This window comes from Mustelus asterias, chromosome 2 (assembly GCF_964213995.1).
Source record: "Mustelus asterias chromosome 2, sMusAst1.hap1.1, whole genome shotgun sequence".
Taxonomy (NCBI): domain Eukaryota; kingdom Metazoa; phylum Chordata; class Chondrichthyes; order Carcharhiniformes; family Triakidae; genus Mustelus; species Mustelus asterias.
In genome coordinates this window covers 22,509,531-22,530,260 of record NC_135802.1, presented here as the reverse complement: position 1 = coordinate 22,530,260, position 20,730 = coordinate 22,509,531, and the positions used below count along the sequence as shown (strand labels likewise).

The 20,730-nt window shown below is 39.3% G+C and overlaps 1 protein-coding gene across 5 annotated transcripts in view; it reads right to left on the bottom strand.

The window, feature by feature from the left end:
• rbm33a (RNA binding motif protein 33a) overlaps positions 1 to 20,730 on the bottom strand; it is a 173,088-nt gene that overhangs the window by 70,958 nt on the left and 81,400 nt on the right. For all 5 annotated transcript variants that reach the window (XM_078232269.1, XM_078232286.1, XM_078232260.1 and 2 more), the window contains 4 exons: positions 12,152 to 12,339; positions 9,068 to 9,350; positions 6,152 to 6,210; positions 129 to 252 (listed from right to left, as the gene is read on the bottom strand). In XM_078232269.1, coding sequence (XP_078088395.1) covers positions 129 to 252; positions 6,152 to 6,210; positions 9,068 to 9,350; positions 12,152 to 12,339 — 654 coding nt within the window. The remainder of the gene's footprint in view (positions 1 to 128; positions 253 to 6,151; positions 6,211 to 9,067; positions 9,351 to 12,151; positions 12,340 to 20,730) is intronic.

Below are 20,730 nucleotides of genomic sequence, written 5' to 3'. Positions count from 1 at the left end.
AAAGTTGAATATCCAAGATCAATATTTTTCAAGTTATTCATAACTTGCATTAGTCCAAGAATATACTTTCCCCAGCAATTTTTCAATTGAAGACTTTTGCCTTTAAAAATACCATATACTTTTCTTACCACCAATGAAGAAGTGCTCTCTCTCTTGAGGGTGCGGTCCTCTCCATGGTTCCTGAAGAGGTAGCCTGGGTGGCTGATTAAAATTAGCAGGGACTGGAATAGGTGGTTGAAATTCTGGAGGGCTCTGATAATGAAAATAAAATAGTCATAAGGTTGCAGTGAATTGCTTCTTGCAAATTATAGGATCAGATTCTTGGAGATAGTTTTTTTCAGGTGAGTCACAACACCGAACATCTGATAAATCCTACCAACATAAGAAATAGTAGGCGGCCATTAGGTCCCTCAAGCCTTCTCTGCAGATCATGGCTAGTCTGTATGTGTTGAGTTCCACATCATCTATCCCCGATAACCTTGGATTCCCTTCCCGAGCAAGAATCTATCTACCTGCGCTTTAAACAAATTCAGTGACCCCCATTTCCACCGCCTTCTAAAGGCAGAGTTCCAAATCATAGTTTAGATTACACCATCAGTATAAACCAGCTGATGGGCACCCTGGATCATCAGACTATCAATTTTCATTCCTAAAGGTTTCAATGCAATCATCAACTCTCAACAATCTAACATAGCACACTACTATAGTCCCAATTCAAATTGATCTGTGATTCTCTAATGATTTAGAAACTTAAGTTGTGATCAATTTGCTTCTAGTGCTTTTAAAAAACATAATATGATGGGCAAAGATACAGGGCGGAGAGTTAATTATTCAACGAGTTTGATGAGCAATTGACTTGTTTCAGTCACTTCTACAGAAGCAAGAGTTTGCCTGTGCCAACAATTCATTATATATTGTGAATAGTTTATCATACATTGTATTTACATGCTAGAGCCTGCGTGCGCACGCACACCACACATATATACACACACGTAGACACCAAATAAGCAAGATAAGGAGCTTTAATCCCTTTGCAGAATAAGATGACACTTAGCTTTCTCATTTTATCCTCTCAGACTCTTCCCAGTTAAGAAATTAACCTTCTTTGGCATATGATCCTTACATAAATTGTGCTTTTGCTTTTCCACCTTGTGTTAATTATATGATGTTATCAATGGTAATCCATCTTTTCATATGGAATGATGGCACTCGCTTACAATGGTAAAACAGCTAAAACTTCACATAAGGTGCTCAACAAAAAGTTAATCAACTACTGAAAGAAGGAACAGCCAACCAAGAGGATCAAATGGCTATTATATCACTTATCAGGTTTTTCAATAGCTTCAGCTGTATAGCCACAAAAACCTTTAATTAAATACCTTAACAACATTGTTGAAATCTTATGAATTGTTCAACAAATTAATAGCGTCCATCTTCAAGGCAGGCATTTATTATTAATCCTACTTAAAATGTAAAATAGTTATACGTGAAAATAAATCTGATATTGTGGGTGAGCACAAGTTAATTCAACTGACTGTCACTGACCGGAGAAAAAAAGGCAAAACCTAAGTAAATTAAATGACTGCTATACAGCCTGCATTACTATTACAATACACAGTGAAGGATGTTCAGTTACTGGATATAGATCCCCTTATCTTCCAGACCAGAAGTGACAGTATCAAGCACTCGTGAGAAAAAAAAGATGTCATGAATAAACCTGTACGCCTATCTCTTTACATTCACAGAGGCTATATACACCAGAGTGGTTATTAACCCCAGAGATATCCCTCAGGCGTACATATTTTTGTTTTTAAGTGTAGCCACATCACATGTTAGAAATATATAAATTTGGATCCTTTAGATCTTTATTTAATGTTCACATTTGACAAAAGGTGTAACTATAACTATTGCTTTCTAAATGCTAATGTTAACTTCAGCTCATTTATAATAACCAACTGTAAAGCCTACTGAGCCTCAACACGTGACAGTTCATTAGAACAGTTGTAAATCTGAAATTTAAACATTAGCCTACAATTTAAAAAGCCTTCAGACTAGGATTTTTTTTTAAATTTTAACTACTCTAGCTTCAAGATGAGCTAATGAGAGCAAAGAGTTGGAAGCAACTATTGTAAATATTTCGCACTATATCTAACATCTCTCGGCCTGAATTTTCATTTTAATAATCCAAGTGCACACACTTTGCAAATGTTAAAGGATATATATAAAAATGGGAATATGGTACATTAGCCTTAATTACCATTTTAAGCTCTATATTCACTCAGCTGCCTTTTCAAATCAAGAAATTTGAAGATTTTTTAAGCTGCATTCCTGAATACAATTGCATCAGAATGCAAACTAGTGAATTTGATATGCAGGACTTAATTACAAAGAAAATTTAAATCTTATTATACTCTTGCGCCTAATGATAGTTTTACTGATGTTAATTACCTCCAGCAAGGTTAGTAGCAGCTTCAGGAAGAGAGACAGATTGGTGAAATAGGCAGACCATGCACAGAAGCAATTCGTTTTGGAAGGAAGAATGAGAAGGGGCAATATAAAATTAATGGAAAATTTTGGAGTTGGTGCAGATACAAAGAGGCCTGGAGTTCAAATATACAAATCTTTGAAGGCAGCAGGACAAGTTGGTGAGTGTGTTAACAAAGTATATGGAATGCCTAGCTTTATAAATAGAGGAAAAGCTTACATAAGGATGTTATGCTCAATCTTCATAAATTATTGGTAGACTTTAGGCAGAGTACCAACTCTGAGCACGAACTTAGGAAAATAGTCAAAGCCTCCGAGAGGGAGCAGAGAAGATTTACTACAATGGATTATGGATTAGGAACTTTAATTGTGTGAAGAATAGAGAATCTGGGATTATTCTCTTTAGAGCAGAAACCGCGTTATAATACGTGTTCAAATTTATGAAGAGTTTTGATAGGTTAAATATAGGGGAAATGGAGAGAAACAATTCGCATTGGCAGAGGAGTCTGTAGCCAGATTTAAGCAAACTAGCAGGGAAACTATAGGGGAAAAAGAGAAAAATATTTTTATGCAGCAAGTTACGATGATCTGGAATGCAATGCCTGAGAGGGTGGTGGCAGAAAATTCAACAGCAATTTTCAACAGGCAATTAGAAAGGAAACATTTGAAGGGTTATGGGGAAGAGGAGGAGTGAAACTAAATCAGATAGCTATTTCCAGGGGACAGTACAGGCACAATGGGCTGAATGGTCATGTAAGCATACTATGCAGCGTAGATAGATTGTACATATTGCACAAAACACTCATCAGAATATTAATATTCTGATAATGTTATCTTAAATTAATGTAATACCAACAATTAAAACCCTCAGTTCCTATTTAACTTGGGTTAACAGTAGGACATGCATAATAGGCTGATAGTCTATTCTTGGTCAATTTTGCAGGCATCATTAGAAAAATGCTGATTAATTTCTTTCAAATTCACGCCAATTTGCTCTCCTGTGCTCTGGATCACATAGAACCTTTGTTCATTGTAATTCCATTGGAGCCAGTCACCCTCTAGTGTGACCATTATTCCTGTAGGAGCTGCAGGCCATTCAACTGCAGAGACAGCACAGGGAAGCCACATATGCAATTCCAGATGCTCGACAATCAGGAATCTTGGCCTGTTAATTCCTCAGTAACTCAGGTGTTGAGGCCACTTGTACCTGACAGCTTTGCTGGCAGAGATCAGCTAACTATGCACAACAGAGATATCCCCCATTAGAGTTAATAAAGAGGCAGGGGTTAATTTATTGTTTTCCCAAAATCAGACAAACTCTCTCATACCCAGGGTTTCAAAAAAAATGTAAATAGTAAATTTTAACATGTGTTATCTCTTCACCACAAACCAGGTTTGATAATAATAAGCTGGCTTTCAAATACTTCACCTTATCCCAAAATTAGTTTTCCATTGTTAATTTTTTATTTTATTTATAAAACTCAATTACACGAGAAACTACTTTAAAATAACATGAATTTGGAGGACAGCCCCTGATTAAAGCTCTACAGCATCGTTACGTTTTGAGAAGAATAACAATCCATTTTCTTCAAATTTTTCATTGAATCGTTTTGGTACAGGAGGCCATTCAGGCCATTCTGTCGGTGCCAGCTCACTGTAAGAGCAATTTAGCTAGTTCCACTCGTCTGCCTTTACCCCTTGTAATTTTTTTAATTCCATGTAATTATCCAATTCCCTTTGAAAGCTGCAAATGAATCTGCCGCCACCACACTCGGGCAATGCATTCCAGGTCCTTACCACTCGCTGCACAGAAAATACTTTCCACACGTCACCTTTGGTTCTTCTGATCATTGTGAACCTCCCTCTTCAGGATGTTGACCCATCAATGGGAACAGTTTCTCCCTATATACTCTATCCAGCCCCCTCATGATTCTGTGCGCCTTTTTAAAATATAATTTAAAGAGGCTTTGATGCAAACAAATTAATTTTCTTAGTCTGATCCTTTGGCACCTCAGCATTTTCTCAGCTCAGCTCTTTCTGGAAACTGAAAACTGAAAAGAAATGAAGAGCCAAATTTTAGCACCAAATTTCAACAAAGCTGTGAAGGGAGTGGCCTCAATTAGGGAAAGGAAATTCCAATCCAACCCGTCAGCAATAATGCTAGTTTCACACCACTCATTCCCAAGCTGCTGGTATTTTTTTTCAAATTTGAAAGGTTGCAATGCCACCAGTAATCATGAACAGGAGCTGTCACACAACAAATACTTTATACCTTGGATTTTTAAAAAATTGTTCCTCAGTAAATTTTGTATTTTCTAATCTTCAAATAAACATATAAAGTACACGCAGGCACACACACTCAAATCCAAACCATATTATATATAGCTACATTGAGCTCTGCAGATGGAAACTCGTGGATATGATTAAATTTGATAGTATGATAATGTATGCTAATCATGATTAATCAGATGCCTGGTGGCAAATGGAAGTTGCTTGGTATTATGTCACCTGCATTTTAAATTGTGCACTGTATACGCCAGTCTGACAGTATTTGACAGCTGGTGGTATCTAATACTGCATCTGCTCTCCTCTGCCCAAGATCTGATGAGAGAAAATGCCCATCATTCCTTTACCACCTATAAAGGTTATAATTACATGGCTTTCCAAAACATGGCTTGAAAACACAAAAAGCTCAGGCGGAAATCTTACACTACTCAGAACACAGCTCTGCCTCATTTTAGCAAGGTCCATAACCTAAATGAAATATAATTTGCTGCAGCAACCTTGTTCGTACTCAATCTGCATAAACTGATATGAGAAGCTCTACCCAGGAAGTGTCAATCACCACCACCTGATGTCTTGTACCCTGTAGACTACAATGCAACTCTCCATGGTTCTGAACATTAAGTACAGCATACTACTGATTCTCTCTTAGTTGATCTGCTTTTATTTTTGTCTCCATTACAATCATGTCTGCAAATTGTGTAGGCTCATCTGCTCTTGTTTACTGCAAATCTGGCAGTTCTTCCTGATTGACAAAAAAGGACTAGTTTTGAGGGTGGATGGGTAGGTAGGGATGGAAGCTGCAAAAATTACAGAAGAGTAATATCAACTGTTTAGATATTCACCCTTTCCCACTGTGGTGTTCCAGATTTATTTTGCAAAATACTGATTCAGATATACAATTAAAAAAACCTCAACAGCATATGCTCAAACCAAAAGAAAAGCAAATGCAAAACCATGTAGATATAACAATGAAATGTCAGGAAATAAATTAATACACAGGATTTAATCAAGCCCTCTGACCTTGACTAATACTACCAAATGGAACAGTGGGAGTATCTCTTGATTTGAAAAATAAAACAGGGTGTTCATAAAACAAAAGTCTGTCTTATCTATTCTAATAAATTTTATTTTTTGAAATCACATGAAGTCCCTGTTACATATCCTGTCGCTTCCCCATTTGTAGAGCTTTCAGTAAAATCACCAAACCTATCACAGAATAAAGCTCATATCAAACATTTCCAGCTGTGCAGACAACCAACAATGTTTACAGATTCTCAAAACTTTATTTAGCTTTGCTGGTATTTAATTACTATGTTAATACTACTTTACAGGGGTACGTGCAATCAATATTGCAATACAAAGGGAAGCAGCTGCTACTCACTAGGAATCTCTGGGGGCCCACAGCAGGCCTCGGCTGGTTTGGCGTAGGCATCAAGGGCACTGCAATTACAATGAGGAGAGAAAAAAAACACCAATCATTACCTTTGTGTTCTGACCTTACAAAGAATTCAGGCATATGTGCTGCAATAAATGCAACACCCAAAACGGAAATCATTTTGTTAACATTTAAAGCAAATTGCCAGCTATTTCTCTGTATTTTAAAGCAGAAAAAGCAGCTAATGCACAACCATGAATATCGATCAAGCTAGTTAAAAAAGAAAATCAATTGGGCCTGGACCTGTAACAGTTAATGTTGTCCAAACAGATTTTGACATATGTGAACTTCCAATTAAACACCACTTGATCCCATCACAAACTGATTAAGCAAACCAACTGGCATGTGTATATTTTGACATCAGCATTTGAAAGTACTCAACAAACTTCACTAGGTGCCTAATGCAACCAATTTGAACTCACATTTTTTTAAAGAAAACTTTATGAATTAACAAAGTTGCTATATTTGGGAAATGTAGTACAAAAAAAATTAATTCTGGGGGGGGGGGGGGAGAGAGAGAGAGACAAAACTTTCCAGGCTTGTTAAAGGTGTTTCCATTCTCCAAAAAATGCAAATTACATTTTCTCCTACTCTGCTTGTTATTTTTGTGTCCGATTAACACCTGACTCTTTCCCCTCACCACCCCCATCTACATCCTAAAGCACTATCATATAGTCAGGTACACTTGCCCAAACTATCAGGCAAACACTGCTTCATTTAATAAGCATCGCACTGACAAAGTGACTGTATAACATATGCCAAGATTTGAAAATGTTGAAGCAAGTAAAATAAGAGAGATATCTAGAAATTGGCAGAAGAGCGACATCACAGAAACAAATCTGAATCACAAAACAGTTCTTTTTCCCAGATAAAAGAAACATCAAATATGAAACAACACAATTTTGGAATCAGATACATATATTACTTTGCTAACATCCATTTCTGTATCAACATTCACAGAAGCTTGCAGGACAGTGTTAAAAGCACACAAATAGAGAGTAATTCCTAAGCAAGCTAGGGTGAATTCGGCAATCTAACACAGCATTGCACATGGGAGCTCTGGAAGCCTTTTAGAGCTCTGTGTCCAAAATTAATTCATTGACAGCTGTACCAGTAATTCAACCATTGTTAAACCATCTTCCAAATTTGAAGATTCAATAGCAAGCCACAAACAAAATAGATTTGTTTTTTTAAAAATCTATTAGTGTCAAATTAGCTTTTATATAAACTTAAATATCAATGGCTATGAAATTCTAATGAGCCTTGAATAGGTATACGTACCTTGCATAATCAGTATATGCAAGCAAAAACAAGGCCAAAGACTTTTCTCAAGAGCTAATTTATTGCACATTTTCTTGATTCGTTCATGGGCTGGTGGCATCACCACGATGACTATCCATCTCAAATTGACCTCGAGAAGATGGTGGTGAACCTTATTGAGCCACTGCAGTCTATGTGGTATCGATATTCCCAAAAATGTTGGTAGGTCAGGAGTTCCACATCTGTGAACCCTGAATCAATTTTGCATTGGCCACAAGACACACAACAGGAATTACATTGAACACGAGTGTAAACTGCTGCACAGCCATTAATTTTGAATTGTAAATCCTAATGGGTATGGTATTATAACTTCAATGCTGAAAAGTAAAATTCCTTCAATAGATATCTGAAAATACTTGCTGCAAAATCATGGTTCTCCATACTTTGACATCATCTGTTTCACTGAAGACAAAAGCTAAATGACTCAAGTAGTATGACCGAAAATCAATTCATGGCAACAGTTTAACATATCACTGATGCAAGGGGAGCAACATCGACTGGGTCAAAATTGAAGTTACAGAAAGAATTTCAGCCTTGTGAGAATCACTCTCGTTTAGGTTGAACGTATTTACTTTTAGGTTGGGCATTAGCTCCAAAAGAAAAGACAGGAATTACTTCAGCTGACATCACTCTGTTAAGATGTAGGTGGAAATATTATCAAATTATAGAACAACAACAATTATACAGCTGTATGAATCAGTCAATAAGAGTAGAGCGATGGTGCTAAAGCAAAATTATAATTTGACTGCACCACTTTTGGAGTGAATTAATAGAACAGTAATAATGTTGAAACTTTAAGCAGCAGTAAAAATTCTGCATGCTGGAAATAAGCCTCCCCCAAAAAATGCTTCAATCCTGTTAATGTAAACAGTATAAAAATGCATAATTAAGCCAAAGGTAAAAAATGTTATATTCTTCTTAGGTCTATTAGCAAATATTTTTGTGGCATTCTTTCTACACTTGCAGTCCGATTAATTTGTTGTAATGGGCAAGAGAAACAAAGAGTAAAACATTTAACCTAATTAAACACATATTTTGTTTTAAGATTAAATTTGATTTTTGACAGCAATTCTCATTCCTGAATCTTGCCAACACATTTTAATTAAACTACATTTAAAATAGTACCCAGCCTTCCCAACGGCACAGCCTACTGAATTCAGTCTCTGGTCTTTCACAGGTTGGCTAATCTCAGATTTAGCAATAGACAGAATCAGAATCAACAGCTTCAACTGTTCCCGGTCCATTGAGAGGGAAGAATAGCTAAACTTTCTGCTCCTGACATCGAGTAACCTGTACTAGAAAAAGATTGCGTCTGTCAGCTGAAGACAAGAGCAGGTTCAAATATCACTCTCAAAGAAATGCCCCCTGAACATTTTATGCCTAGGCTTAAACGTGAAAGGTCACTTTGGCAAAATGTTGCCGAGAACCCTGGTGTTCAGACAGTGCAGCACTGAACACGTTACTGTCTTCAGGACAGGAGAAAACAGAAAGGGGGATTATCTCCCAGAAAGTTGAATTTACACACACTTTTGCAGTTCTAACCTTGCACAGGTGTAACCACTGGACCTCGGAAATGAGGGTTTATATGAATGTTCTTTGGTTGCTGTGCTGGGATTACTGTTGAATTCAAACCAATGGAAGCAGTTTCCGAGTTCTGCTGCTCTTGCTGCTGCTGCTGTTGCTCCGGTTGCTGTGGAGTGCAACTAGACATTTGAGGTGTGGGAGGATGGCGCTGGGGTACCAGAAGAGGCGGTGGCTGTCGTCTCTGTTGTAAATTACCTCTACCAGGTTGATGCTCTGTCAAATTCATTGCCATACGAGGATTCTGGGGAAAGAAATAGCTCATTTTAGTGTTTTCACCAATCAAAAAGCCAAGGCAAGATCTTTACAGTCAATAAAAACTTAATTTTATGCAATACATTAGACCAAGTAATTTATTACGATTCAAATGTTAAGAATATCCATAGAATCCCTACAGTGCGGGAGGAGGCCTTTCGACCCAAGTCTGCACCAATCCTCCAAAAGAACGCGCTAGCTAGGCCCACTCCCCTGCCCTATCCCACACATGGATCATGGCCAATTCTCCTAACCTGCACATTTTTGGACAACATAATTTCTGATGACTTACCAATGCAACTAACAGTAATAGTGTTGAAACTTTAAGCTGCAGTAAAACTTCTGTATGGTGAAAACAAACCTCATTGACCCGTGTTCAATTCAGGCCCTGGGTGACTGTCTATATGGAGCTTCCACATTCTTCCCATGTCTGCATGGGTTTCCTCCGGGGGGGGGGGGGGGGGGGGGGGAGATAAGATACTCTTTCAGAGAGTTGGTGCAGACTCAATGGGCCAAATAGCCTCTTCTGCACTGTAGAGATTCTATGAACTCTGATACCTCATTCAAAATGACCATTAATTATCTGAAAAGTCGTCTCCAGATATATGATTGAAAAAAAAAATCAGAGATGCTCACCAACCTTTCAGCATATACATCCCATTGCTGGATGGCAAATCAAAACAGGAATCACAGCCAGACAAATTTTGGGACCTTACTAGCCTTGATAGTATTTACATTTTAGGTAAATCCAATACATTTAAAGTAACCCATCTGTCTTCTCTTCACCTACCAGAAATCACAAAGCTTCACTAATGTCTGGCCAAGAATGCTCGATTCAATCTTTTTGGAGATAGTCATTGCTTGACACGTGTGGGGCGCAAATTTTATCGGCCACGTATCAACCCAAGCCTGAACTATCTTGCTGCATATGGACACTAACTGCTCAAATGGCACTAAATGATGACCCTCTCCATCACTTTACTGATGATTGAGAGTAGACTGAAGAGGCGGTATTGGCCAGGTCGGATTTGTTCCGTTTTGTGTGTATAGGACATACCAAGGCAATTTTCCACATAGTCGGGTCGATGCCAGTGCTGTTCTGGAACAGCTCTAGGGTCATGGCTGGAGCACAAGTCTTCCATACTATCATCAGAATAGTCTTCAGCCATTTCTTGCTATCATGTGGAGAGAAACAAGCTGGCAGAAGACTGACATCTGTGATGCTGGGGACTTCAGAGGAGGCCAAAATGAGGTGAGAGCGACTGCCCTTGACATCAAGGCAGGACTTCACCAGGTACGGCATCAAGGAGCCCTAGCAAAACTGGAGTCAAAGGGAATCAGGGGGAAAACCTTCTGCTGGTCAGAGTCAAACCCGGCACAAAGTGGTTAGAGGTCAATCATCGCAGATATAGGACACTGCTGCAAGAGTTCCTCAGGGTAGTGACCTCGGCCCACCCATCTTCATTTGCTTCATCAATGTCGTTCCTTCCATCACAAGATCAGAAGTGAGGATGTTTGCTGATGACTCCACTACACTCAGCGCCTCCTCGACTTCATGACTCCTCAGATACTGAAGCAGTTCATATCCACACGCAGCAGGACATGAACAGCAGCAAAGTGTACCACCTACACCAAGGCAGCAACTTCCAAACCCACGACCACTACCATCTAGAAGGACAACAGCAGCCGATACCTGGCAACACCACCATCTGGAGGTTCCACTCCAAGTCACTCAAGATCTTGACTTGGAAATATATCGCCATTCCTTCATTGTCATTGTGTCAAAATTGTGAAATTTTCTCCCTAACAGCACCTTGGGTGTACCTACACCTCAGAAACTGCAGCAACTAGAGGTGGCCAATAAATGCTGGCTAAGCCAGCGACTCCACATCCCAAAAATGGTTAATAAAACATTTGCAGCTGGTGCTTGCTTTAGAAAAAAAGCTGGCAATATTCTGAGCATATGAAAAAGATCAAGAAACTGTAGATTGTCTCATCTTCAGATGGAATTTTACAACATATTGGCAGTATAAGCTACGCATCAATATGTTTTTAAACTAGCTTTTCATTTGTACACTTTGTCCAAATCTAGATTTCCTTTTCCTTCTCCTGTTTTCCAGAATTTATTTGATTGCACACTGATTTCTAAATTTCTAAATGAAAAACAATTGAAGGCAACGATAACTCTCCAGGTTTCGTAAAATTGAAAAACAGATAAGCAGCACAGGAAACCTGTGAAAAAATACACAGGGCACTATCGTCTCCACAAGGCACAGAAATCATGGCTGAACAGGTAATGAAGAAAGACAAATTACCTGACTGCACTCGAACAGGCAGGCTGGATGCAATCACTGGCAATTCCACAATACTGTCAACCTCCACTTGCACAACCACTAAACTGACAGAACAGAATCATGGAATAGAATCCCTACAGTACAGAAGGAGGCCATTTGGTCCATCAAGTCTGTACCGACCACGATCCCACCCAGGCCCTATTCCTGTAAGCCCACACATGTATCCTACTAAGCCCCGACACTAGAGTCAATTTTATCATGGCCAATCAACCTAACCCGCACATCTTTGGACTGTGGAAGGAAACCGGAGCACCCGGAGGAAACCCACGCAGTCATGGGGAGAAAGTGCAAACTCTGCACGCAGTGAACCGAGGTTGGAATTGAACCTGGGCCCCTGGCGCTGTGAGGCAGCAGTGCGAACCACTGCGCCACCCAAGAACAGTTTCTAATGAAAAAATAACAAAAATAGAAACAAGTTAAAAAATATGACAGTTACCTGCAGTGATGGAGGCACTTGCATCAAGGGTGGCCGTTGCTCTCTCCTCCTACCAGCATCTCTCCTTTGATCACAAAATGGAAAGTTGGCTGCAGGCCCTCCTCCTCTTCGTCCTCGTTTTCCCTGTTTTCGTTGGCGTTCCGTCTCCTCAAACTCGCGCAATGCTGCCTTAGCCTCATCAGAAAGTTCTAAAGAAATACAAATATTACTTGGTTGCGCTATTATATTACGATCCAAAACATTTAAGTCAAATGGTACAAATAATTATTTTCTACTTCAAAATCAGGATACTGCCAGCTAACCAAAATTATAAACCCCAAGAACCATTGCGATTAAAGTATATACAGAGAAATGAGCAACAAGGTAAGATTCAACGAGATGAATCTTGGGAGAAAAGCACTCATGGAGACCGGATGGGCAGACAAGTCTATTTTTTCACTCCAGTTTCGTATGATTGTGTATACAATTCAGATTTCAAAAATAAACACCAATTTGCCAGTTAAACATTAAATCAACATTTTTTTCATTCAAGGTATGCAGGCTTCACTGGCCAGGCCAGCATTCATTGGCCATCGCTAATTGCCCTTGGGAAGGTGGTGGTGAGCTGCCTTCTTGAGCCACTGCAGTCCATGTGGTGTAGGAACACCCACAGTGCTGTTAGAGAGGGGGAGTTTGCTGAAGGCTGGATCGAGTAAAGATCCTCAGTTGAGAAAAAGGGCTTAGATTGTGTGCAATAGCTATGACAAAGAACCAACCAAACAGCACTTTCAGGACCTGGAACGTAGTCAGTTCACTGCCCAACGTAGAGTGCTTCCAGCATTCTCTTATTTGCTTTAAAATTTCCAGGAACTGCAGTATTTTTCTGAAAATGGCCACAGCTACCTTGTTAGTGTGTGCACATTAGAAACCAATGGCATTTCATTTGACTACATACTCCCTCCTTCAATCGCTAACTGCTCTGCAGATTTTGACCAGTAATTTCTTCACTATTTCACCACCATGGTTCTTTTCCATGATAATGCTGTCTTAGTTCCACTCCTGCATTTCTTAATTCAGTTAATGCATCTCCCCAATTTCTCCTCACCATCTTCTATGCTCAGATGCTGTTTAACCAGTGAACATTTCTAGCTTTCTCGACTTCCGAGGTTATTTCAGAGGACAGTCTGTGGCTCTGAAGTCACATATAAAATAAAGACAATAGATTTTCAGTATGCTACTGCTACCCAGTTCAGTGCTAATCCACATTATACGCACAAGTATAATGTGGATTAGTACTCAACTGGGTAGCAGACAAGACTTTGACTCAGAGGCAAGGTTACTGCCACCAATCTTGACCTCTATGGTGTTGTAAACGTGTATCTATGAACTCCTCCAATTTGTCCACCATTCACAACATAAGGCAGGAGGCCATTATCTCTGGCTACTCAAGATCTAAACTCACAAGTTGAAAATCACTTCTGCATCAGTGAAAGTTTAATTGAAAATCTGCACTATGTCAACATAACTGTGGAAAACAACTTACCTTAAGGATATTTGAGAGTTTAAAAACAAATTTATAAGCTATAATTCTCAAAACTGCTCTGCTTAAATCTGAGCCTCCTATTGCTCAAGCTGGTGGAAGGTTTATAATGATGGAGACAGACTAGAAGCCCCAATGGATTGTCAATTTAAATTTCTGAGTAGGCCTTATCATGAATGGCATAAATACTATCCATCCAGATATACAAAAATTGTGCAGATACTTTGAACAATGTAAGCACCAATTCTGAAAGAGATCTGCATGGGAAGTACTACTTAATATTGTGACACTGATCCAAGTTTATTTTATTTTACATATCCGACCCAATGTACTGAAAAGTGCAGAAACAACCAGACTCAGATTTAACTGGGAACTCAGCCCATGGTCATAAAGGTAGAATGTTATTGCGAGTCCTTTTCTTACTGTATGAAGTTGAGTAGCACTATATAAAACATGGAACTCAGGAAGATAGTTAGATTGCTAAAGAAGTGAAAAACACATTTTATCTGTTAAGGCTCAAGCTTCTACAACAGGCTTGTCTAACATTTCAGGCATGGGGCCACATTTCAAATTAGAGGGCATAAGTTTAAGTGAGGGGGAGGGATACGAAAGGGTCCAAAGGGACAATTTTTTCACAGAGGGCGGTGAGTGTTTGGAACAAGCTGCCAGAGGTTGTAGTAGAGGCAGGTTCAAATTTATCTTTTAAAAAGCATTTAGACGGTTACATGGGTAAGATTGGTAAAGAGGGATCGAGGCCAAACATGGGCAATTGGGACTAGCTTAATGGCAAAAGCTGGGCAGCATGGACACGTTGGACCGAAGGGCCTGTTTCCATGCTGTAAACCTCTGATCCTATAAACTGGCCCTCTCCCACATTTGCTGCTGATTCACATGTAGTCACTGGCTTCAAGTCACTAAAGAAGCCTTCTGTCATCATCCTCTGTCTTCTACAACTGAGCTAATTTTGAATCCACCTTCGCAAATTACCCTGCATCCCATGTGCATTTGCCTTCTTTATAAGCTTCCCATGTGGGATCTTGTCAAAGGCTTTACTGAAATCCATATAGACTACATCAACTCCTGACAGAGTGGGATTTCAAGGTAAACTGCATAATAAATTGTTCTCTAGACACCTATGCTCACAAATGCACAGCCCTTTACAAAAGTGCAACATATTTTGTGCTTCACGGTTTACAATAGCAGTGGTAAAGGAAGCAGACATTTTATTGAGCACCTCAAGAATACTTAAGATCAATGAAGGTAGAAGTGATAATCTACAGGTATTTCACAACCGTCCACAACTATGGCACATCCCAAAATATTATTGCAATGTAAAACACAAGCCAACCAATTGGACAAATCTCCACAATCAAGCCCCGATGAAGTGAATGACCAAAAAATGTTTCACTGATATTTGGCTGAAGGATTAGGACACCGGGAAAATTCCCAGTTCTTCTTAAATGGCAGCACAGAATATTTTCCATCTACCTGAGTGATTTAATGCTTAATTGAAAAGCCAGCACCTCAACATTCTCTCTGCATAGCAACAAATATCAAGTCTCTGCAATGGGTCTTGGGCTCAACATATTGCCTCATGGGTGAAACTGCTCTCTCTCAGCCAGGGTTGACACTCAGTTAAAGATTAAATTCAACAAATTTTCCCAAAGATCACTTTCAAAATCTGGTACAACTATAATGGAAGCAAAACCAATTCTTTAACACTACACAACATTTCAGATTTTGGTCATGTTTCTATTAAAACTATGAATTGTTTGGAAAAATCTACTCAATCAAAAAGAGTTCAAGCACCAACTTTAGATAAGACACTTTTCACATCAACAATCACACTTTAACTGAGAAAACATTCGAGATTACAATAACCTTCGAAAAAGGCTTTCTATTTCAAATATGCATGGAACATTTTTCATATTTCAGCAATACAGTGAATCAGCAATTACAGACGTTACTCATGCATTCTTAGATGTCGAGATTAATTTCAGTATAGCCAATAATAAAATGGTTTCACACGACAACTCTAATCAGTTGGCAAGAACGCTTTCATCCAATAGAAATAAGCTGTCACATTAGGTCAGCAAAATCTGACAAAGTGGAGATTACATTTGCAACTTGAACTGAAATGTCAATTGTCCTTTAAATGCTTTTTCAACTGCTTCAAGATTTCAGTTGAGAGTGGCTGCAGAGTTCTGTTCTTTGTGTAAGTGTTTATCGATTTTTCTGCTTTTTAACCTGTTCATTTACCATCCTCCACAAAAAACCTCAAATTTTCAAAATTTGCCACCATTTTAATGCAAAAAACACTAATTGAAGAAAAGCAAATTGCAGTCAAGCCTCTTATTGCTGTTTGCGGAGCATAATTGTGTGGAAAATGGCTGAAAATCTTTTTCTACATCAACAATGGTTTGAAATGAACAATGCTCCAGTTTGCTTTTGAGAGATCCAAATAAAGCAGAGTATCGTTTGTTAAATAGAACCGCAGATTTTTTCATTTCAAGGAGGAACAGAAGAGTCATTTCTTCTGCTCTTTCTGAGAGCAAAAGGACACTTTTCCCATCTTCAATTCATGATGGAAGAAAAGAGAAATAAAAGCAATTTCCCACGTTGCCATTCGCAATACAACAAAGTGTAATGAGTGGAAAGACATTTGCAGCCTCAGACTATGTGCTACTTTTAGTGATATAAAACTGGAATGGCACAAAAATAATCAAACAACGAGGAATTCAAAACAGTTCCCCATATAATTATACTAATCACCACCCGAAAACAGATTCATCTATTTGTGTCATCACCTCTGCCTTGGTGTGACATATTCATGAGCTCCCTTCAAGATTCCTGATATGTTTTCTAAAGAAATAGGATATATTTAATTTCAGGTGTAGGGTATCAAATAAAAGTAACGCGTTTTTCATATGGGGAGGGGATGGCGTAGTAGCATTGCCACTAGACGAGTAATCCAGAAACCTCGGGACATGCTTTGGGGACCCAGTTTCGAATTCCATTAAAAAAGTCTAATAATGACCACAAAATCAATTGTTGTAAAAACCCATCTGGTTCACTAATGTGAACTAAGGAAATTTACCATCTTTACCTGGTCTGGCCTACATGCGACGCCAGATCCACAGGTTGACTCTTTAAAAAAAAGATGTCCTCTGAAAATCACTCAGTTCAAGGGCAATTCAGGATGGAAGTCCACATCCCAGGAAACAATTAAAAATTATAATTAATTTCAGGCTCCTTTATATTACAAAGTCATGATCTCACTCTACAAATTTTGGACAACATTTTCACGTGTTTGTATTCCGGTCATGAATATGCTGTCAATCTTCAAACATCCCCAATTTATAATTCCCCATTTATAATGTTGCTAATTCCCTCATTTATAAAGGGGAACTAGCAACAATTGTAATGGAGGATAACCAACGGTTTCCCTGCTGAGTCAGCAAACTTGTCAAATATGTCAAACATACCAGGAAGGTCCCTGTTTTGATCCCTGATCTACTAGACGAATTGCGCTGAGCTCATGTGAGGCTCACACACGAATAATAGTCATTTGGATCAAGGAAACAAACTATTCTCTATCAAGGAGTCAATCTTTTCAGCAAAGAGAGGAATGGAGAGGAGGACATGAAAGAAAATTGGCAGAAAAAGAGAAAAATGCATAAAAGTGCACTGATAAATATCTTCAAGGATGAAGGTGACAAGGGAGTAATTTTTGAGACATACATATATGAATCATGATCACAACTAATTTCATTTCAGATTTTAGGGGAAGTGATGGCCTAGTGGTGTTATTGCTAGACGATTGATCCAGAAACTCAGCTAATGTTCTGAGGACCATGGTTTGAATCGTGCCACGGCAGATGGTGGAATTCAATTTTTAAAAATCTGGAATTAAGAATCCACTGATAATCATGAAACCATTGTCGATTGTCAGAAAAACCTATCTGGTTCACTAATGTCCTTTAGGGAAGGAAATTTACTGTCCTCCAGAACCACAGCAATGTGGTTGACTCTCAACTGTCCTCTGAAATGGCCCAGCAAGCCACTCAGTAAGGGTAACTATGATCTTACTCAACATACTCTCAAGCAGTGCATTCCAAACCCTAATCACCTGCTGCATAAAACATTTCCCTGCATATCACTTTTGCTTCTTTTACTAATTTCTTTAACCTGTGCCCTTTTCCTTCTGATCCTTTCATGAGGGGGAAGTTTCTCCTTATCTATCCTGTCAGGAACAGTTTCTCCCCATGCATCCTGTCTAGACTCCTCATAACTCGGAATGCTGTTATCAAATCACAACCTTCTTTGCCCACGAACTGTTCCAACTTCCTCAGCCTTTCCTCATAAAAGTGAAGATCCTCATCCCTGGAACCATTCTCAAGAATCTTTTCTGCACTTCCTCTTATGCCTTCACATCTTTCCTGATGTGCGGCGCCAGAACTGGACACAAAATTCTGGCTGAGGTCAAACTAGTGACCTATTCAAATTCAATATAACCTCCTTGCTCTTGTACTCTCTGCCTTTATTAAAAAAGGTTAGGATACTGAATGCTATATTAACTGCTCTCTTAACCTCCCCTGACACCTTCAGTGACAATGTTTTTCCTACCAAAAAAAAATCATTTCACATTTCCCTGCATTGGACTTCATCTGCCCGTCCATCCATTTACCAACTTGTCTACATTCTTTCACAAGTTCTACACTACCCTACTCAGTTCACAATGCTTCCAAATTTTCTAACATCTGCAAACTTTGAAATTGAGCCCGTACACTAAGGTCTAGGACTTTAACGCGCACCAGGAAAAGCAAGGGTCCCAACATTGATCTCTGGAAAACTCTACGACAAAGATCCTCATCTGCACTTGTGGTTTTTCTGATAAATTCAAATTGCACAGCATAATTCGATACAAATGTCAGCCTAAATGTTGCATTCAAATTCTGCATTGGAGCCGTAACCCACAAACCTTTGACTGAGGCAATAGTCAAACACCCTTAAGCTTGGGATTCAGTGTGGATCTGTTTTACAATGAATCAAAATATCAGGAACTTGTGAAAAGCAGTGTCCAATTTGAGACATTTTTCCTGTAGTGCCTGACAGAGACTAAGGGGGCTTCAAACATTCAAAGCTGCACTTGAGAAATTATCTGCAAACATGAACAAAACAGGGACCCCTTACAAATATCAAAACATTGAGGGACCGCTCCAACACATCAAAGGACCCCTGACTTAACTTGCAAAACAACGGCATCAGCTACCCAAGGAAAATACTACTCCTATCTTGCACCCAAGCCTCTTTCACCCATTCTGATTCCACTTACAGACCGCCAATTCTCCAACGCCTTCATTTTAATTCTCATTCTTCTTTTCAATTCCTCTGTGGTTTCACCCATTTCTGTGATCTCCTCAAGCTTTACAACCCTCCTATATCTTTGCACTCCAATCCAGGCTGCTTCTTAACTCCTTTTGCCCTATTACTGGCACCCTATCTTTAGCAGAATAGGCTCTTAAGCTCATGAATTCCTAAATCATGCAAACATCAGGAAACACTGATGAATGCAGAAATCTGATGACACATGCATTAAAATTTGAAATAGAGCCTTTTGCAGTTCCTACGCTCTAGGATTCACAATTGGCAAACCTTTAATTGTGACAGTAAGTGACAGCAAGGATAAAATAATGCTTAGTTAGGGTGGCACAGTCATTAGCGTCAGGAGCGATGGCCTAATGGGATTATCACTAGACTGTCAATCCAGAAACTCAGCTAATGTTCTGGGAACCCGAATTTGAATCCCACCACAGCAGATGGTGCAATTTGAATTCAATAAAAAATATCAGAAATTAAGAATCTAAAAGTGACCATGAAACCATTGCTGACTGCTGTAAAAACCCATCCAGTTCACTTTTTGAAGAGGTGACAAAGATAATTGATGAGGGAAGGGCTGTGGATATAGTTTATATGGACTTTAGTAAGGCGTTTGACAAGGTCCCACATGGCACACTGGTACAAAGCTAAAATCACATGGGATTCAGAGTGAGCTGGCTAGATGGATACAGAACTGGTTTGGTTATAGAAGTGATGTGGAGATGCCGGTGTTGGACTGGGGTAAGCACAGTAAGAAAAATTTGGTTATAGAAGACAGAGAATAGCAATGGGTGTTTTTCAGAATAGAGATTTGCAGTTAGTAGTATTCCACAGGGATCAGTGCTGGAACTTATGTTGTTCGTAGTATATATAAATGATGTGGAGGAAAATGTGGGGGGTCTAATTAGTAAGCTTGTGGATGACACAAAGATTAGTGATAGCACTGGGGATTGTCAGAGGATACAACAGAATATAAAGATTGGAGACTTGGGCACAGAAACGGCAGATGGAATTTAATCTGGACAAATGCGAGGTGATGCATTTTGGAGGATCAAATTTAGGTGTGAATTATACCGTAAATGGCAGAACCCTTAGGAACATTAACATAGAGGGATCTGGGCATGCAGGTCCATAGTTCCCTAAAAGTGGCCAAGGTGATTAAGAAGGCAAAAGGCATGCTTGCCTTCATCAGCCAGGGCACTGAGTACAAGAGTTGGGAAATCACGTTGCAGCTATATAAACCTTGGTTAGGCCGCATTTGGAGTATTGCGTGCAGTTCTGGTCATCACAATATCGGAAGGATGTGGAAGCTTTGGAGAAAGTGCAAAGAAGGTTCACTAGGATGTTGCCTGGTCTCGAGGGCGTTGACTATGAGGAGAGGTTGAATAAACTAGGTGTGTTTTCACTGGAAAGACGGAGGCTGAGGGGAGATCTGATAGAGGTCTACAAATTGAGAGGCATAGACAGGGTGGATAGTCAGAGGTTTTTCCCCCCCAGGGTAGAAGTGTCAATTTCAAGGGGACACAGGTTCAAGGGGAGAGGGGAAAGTTTAAGGGAGATGTGCACGGGAAGTTTTTCTGCGCAGAGAGTGATGGATGCCTGAAATGTGCTGCCAGAGACAGTGATGGAAGCAAACACATCAGCAACATTTAAGAGGCATCTGGATGGGTACATGAATAGG